At 31.1% G+C, this 3,024-nt stretch overlaps 1 protein-coding gene across 1 annotated transcript in view; it reads right to left on the bottom strand.

Moving 5' to 3' along the window:
* LOC105622199 (general transcription factor 3C polypeptide 5) overlaps window positions 1–1,219 on the bottom strand; it is a 51,659-nt gene extending 50,440 nt beyond the window's left edge. The window contains 1 exon segment of the mRNA XM_012203629.1: window positions 1,079–1,219. Coding sequence (XP_012059019.1) covers window positions 1,079–1,219 — 141 coding nt within the window.
* Between the last annotated feature and the right edge of the window lie 1,805 nt (window positions 1,220–3,024).

The raw sequence follows: 3,024 nt of genomic DNA, 5'->3' as shown, positions 1-3,024 counted from the left end.
TTTGCAGCTATTTTGCTTGTTGAACAAAATAGCTGCAAAGCGATTGCATTTCTTTATCAAATGTCTAATCTTTATAATATTGCGTTTTAAGTTTATTCCCTGCTGTGTTGTTTCGAGTCCGTGTGAAATTTTTAATTTTGTTTGTGACTCATACTTTTACTTTGCTGGAAATTATGTCAACTACTGAACAAATATATTGAAAAGTTGAGTACGGACTATTCAACAATCATAAAATTTGCAAAGGTTATAAAACTGTTGCATTCTGCTGAACACACCCTATCCTACATTAATCCATCAATAACAATATATGATCAGTAATATTATCAGTATTTGGTAATACTGACAATATTACTGTCATTGTATAGAGTTATCTTAAAATATTGCAGATATTCACTTAAAGAAATTTTTTTTACCTTTGTAGCTAAAATTATAAAATAAAATTATAAAATATACAAAATTTTTATAGATATGATTCTTTTAAGATCATTCCTTCCCCCACTCTGATTCCGGTAATGGTACTTGTGCAAAACTAGATATATCTAATATATTTTAATATAATAGATATCCATATTTAATAAAACTAGATATATGTATAAATATAATAAATATGTCAATACATAATGCCTTATTTTGCAGAAGGGTCTTGCTATAATCTGTTTGTTATTCATTACTTTTAGTATATTGTGCACTAATTTGCAAGTAATAAGGCAAAGATTTAAGGTATATGTGTATGTGGACCACAGAGCATGCACATGTGATCTTCAGTGCATATGTTTATGTTGATATGGTAGTTTTCGTAACTTTAATAATAGTAATCTTCTACAATTAATATCTCACTTTGCGAGGCAGAGCAACTTTTTCTGCCATTTTTTTCGTTTCGTGCGAAAACATATTAAATGAGTCTAACTTGATCAATATTGGAGAGTGGGCTAAAGAAAACATTTACCTTAAATCCTTGTTTTTACAAAATGGAATCGAATCAGTATCTCTATTACAATTTAAAGTAGAAAGATTATAAAATAAACATTTATATTTATTCATTTTATAAAGTAATTTTATATAAAGTATTTAGACATACGTTAACGTTATTCTCCGGCAATTCAATAAAAGAATCATCACTGTCAATTTCATGACAATAATCATCCACGTTAAAATCTATATCCTTGTCGTCTTGTTTATCAGACATTTCGATGTCACTTGGATCACTTGCTTCGCTCATCCTATTTCTTTACCTTTAAGTTTATAAATCACGTTCTTCAGTCGTTGTTTGGAGAATTATTCCACGCTAGGCTGCGTTCAGGAATTATTCCAAGAACTCTGCACTCTGGCTGAAGTGCTCTAGAATCCCTAGAAAAACAGGGAGCTTTCCAACAAGAGACACTGGAGCCCATTTTCAGAACGCGCTTTTATCGATAAAAGTGCACTTTTATCTCTGAAATTCTATAATATGCGTAACATAAAATATAATATGCGCGTTCTGAATGCGGGCATTGGTGTTTTCCAACAACGTATATGTACGTACAGCTGGGGATTGATCGTGGATTTTGAAAGGAGGTGAAAATTACAAAAATGAGCAAAGTTTATTAATCAATTAAATTATGGCTCATATTCATTAACGCGCATTTCGTTAACGCACTTTTCTTGATAAAAGCGCGCTTTTATCTAAAATTCTATAGTATGCGTAACATAAATTATAGCGCGTTAACATCATTATAAGCGCGTTCTGAATTCGGGCCTGTGAATACTAGTGAATTTGCTCATTTTTATAATTTTCACCTCATTTGATATACACAATTGACTCCCTGATCACAGAAAAGTTGTAACACTTTTTCTTCAATAGGTTTCGCAGCTTGCTCTCCGAGTGATTCTTAGGGTGCTGTCCAATGAGCAAAAATTTACAGCGGAACGGAACAGCGATACCAATCATAATTGTAGAAAAGATAGGAGTAATGACTGCAGAGTTGTGATTGGTTAAGCTGTTCCATTCCGCTGTAAATTTCCGCTCATGAAACTCTTATCGCTTTATTTGGCTGTGTTCAGATTCCTCAGAAAAATACCGGAATGATTTTTTGACAGGAACCTGAATGCACTCTAATAACATTTTTCACTGGGTAAACTGGTGCAGCACTAGCATCGTGCTAAGTAACTACATTAGGGTTGATTGTTCTACCTTTTAGTAAATTTTACCTGTTGAGTAAGTAACAAGATTACCCAATCACATACGCGGATTGCCAGATTTACCTAGGCTACGTTCCAAAACTTCCTCTCTCGAGGAAAATTACTCGTAACATATAGTATGCGTAACGTATACTATAGCATACAGAGTAAAATCTTCCTCGGAGAGAAAGTTTTGGAATGTAACTCTAATAGGTAAAATTTATTAAAAACTGGAATAACCGGGCCTTAGTGCAATAATAGTGCAGATTTAGTACGATTCAATGAACATATCATTAGACATTCATTTAATTAACATCCATTTCATAACATCCCTAAAAATATAACTGTATTCAAACTTAAATTATTTAATTTATAATATTCTGATTCGTTTATTTAAAATATTTTTTTAAATTAAATTTTTACATTTCATTTGTCAAAAAGCTTGCACAAAATATTCGTGAGATGTCGCTGCAGTCAGAAATAGTTCCTCGAAAAGACGTCGTTTCGACATCGTTACGATGGAAAAGTTGTCGATTCGAAATTTGCATCGAAATTCAACATTTTCGAGGGATAAAAAATTACGTATGTAGAGAGTGCAATAAGAGTTTAATACATTTTTAATATTTTTGGTACAAATTTGTGATATGTAATCTTATATTTTGAATATTTTCATTCAAAGGTCGAATCGACATTTTTTTTTATTTCATTTCGACAATTGCAATATCGCTCTAATCATAAAAGTTTTCTTAAAATTTTTCAGAATTTATAGATAATTTTATAACTTTTTAGAAAATTTGTGGTAATTTTTTTATACGAATCGGAACTATTTTTTACAATTTGTCGATAAAGTCTACATCTTCTAGTAAT

The sequence above is a fragment of the Atta cephalotes genome (assembly GCF_000143395.1).
Source record: "Atta cephalotes unplaced genomic scaffold scaffold00002, whole genome shotgun sequence".
Taxonomy (NCBI): Eukaryota; Metazoa; Arthropoda; class Insecta; order Hymenoptera; family Formicidae; genus Atta; species Atta cephalotes.
This window is presented reverse-complemented; position numbering and strand designations above follow the sequence as displayed.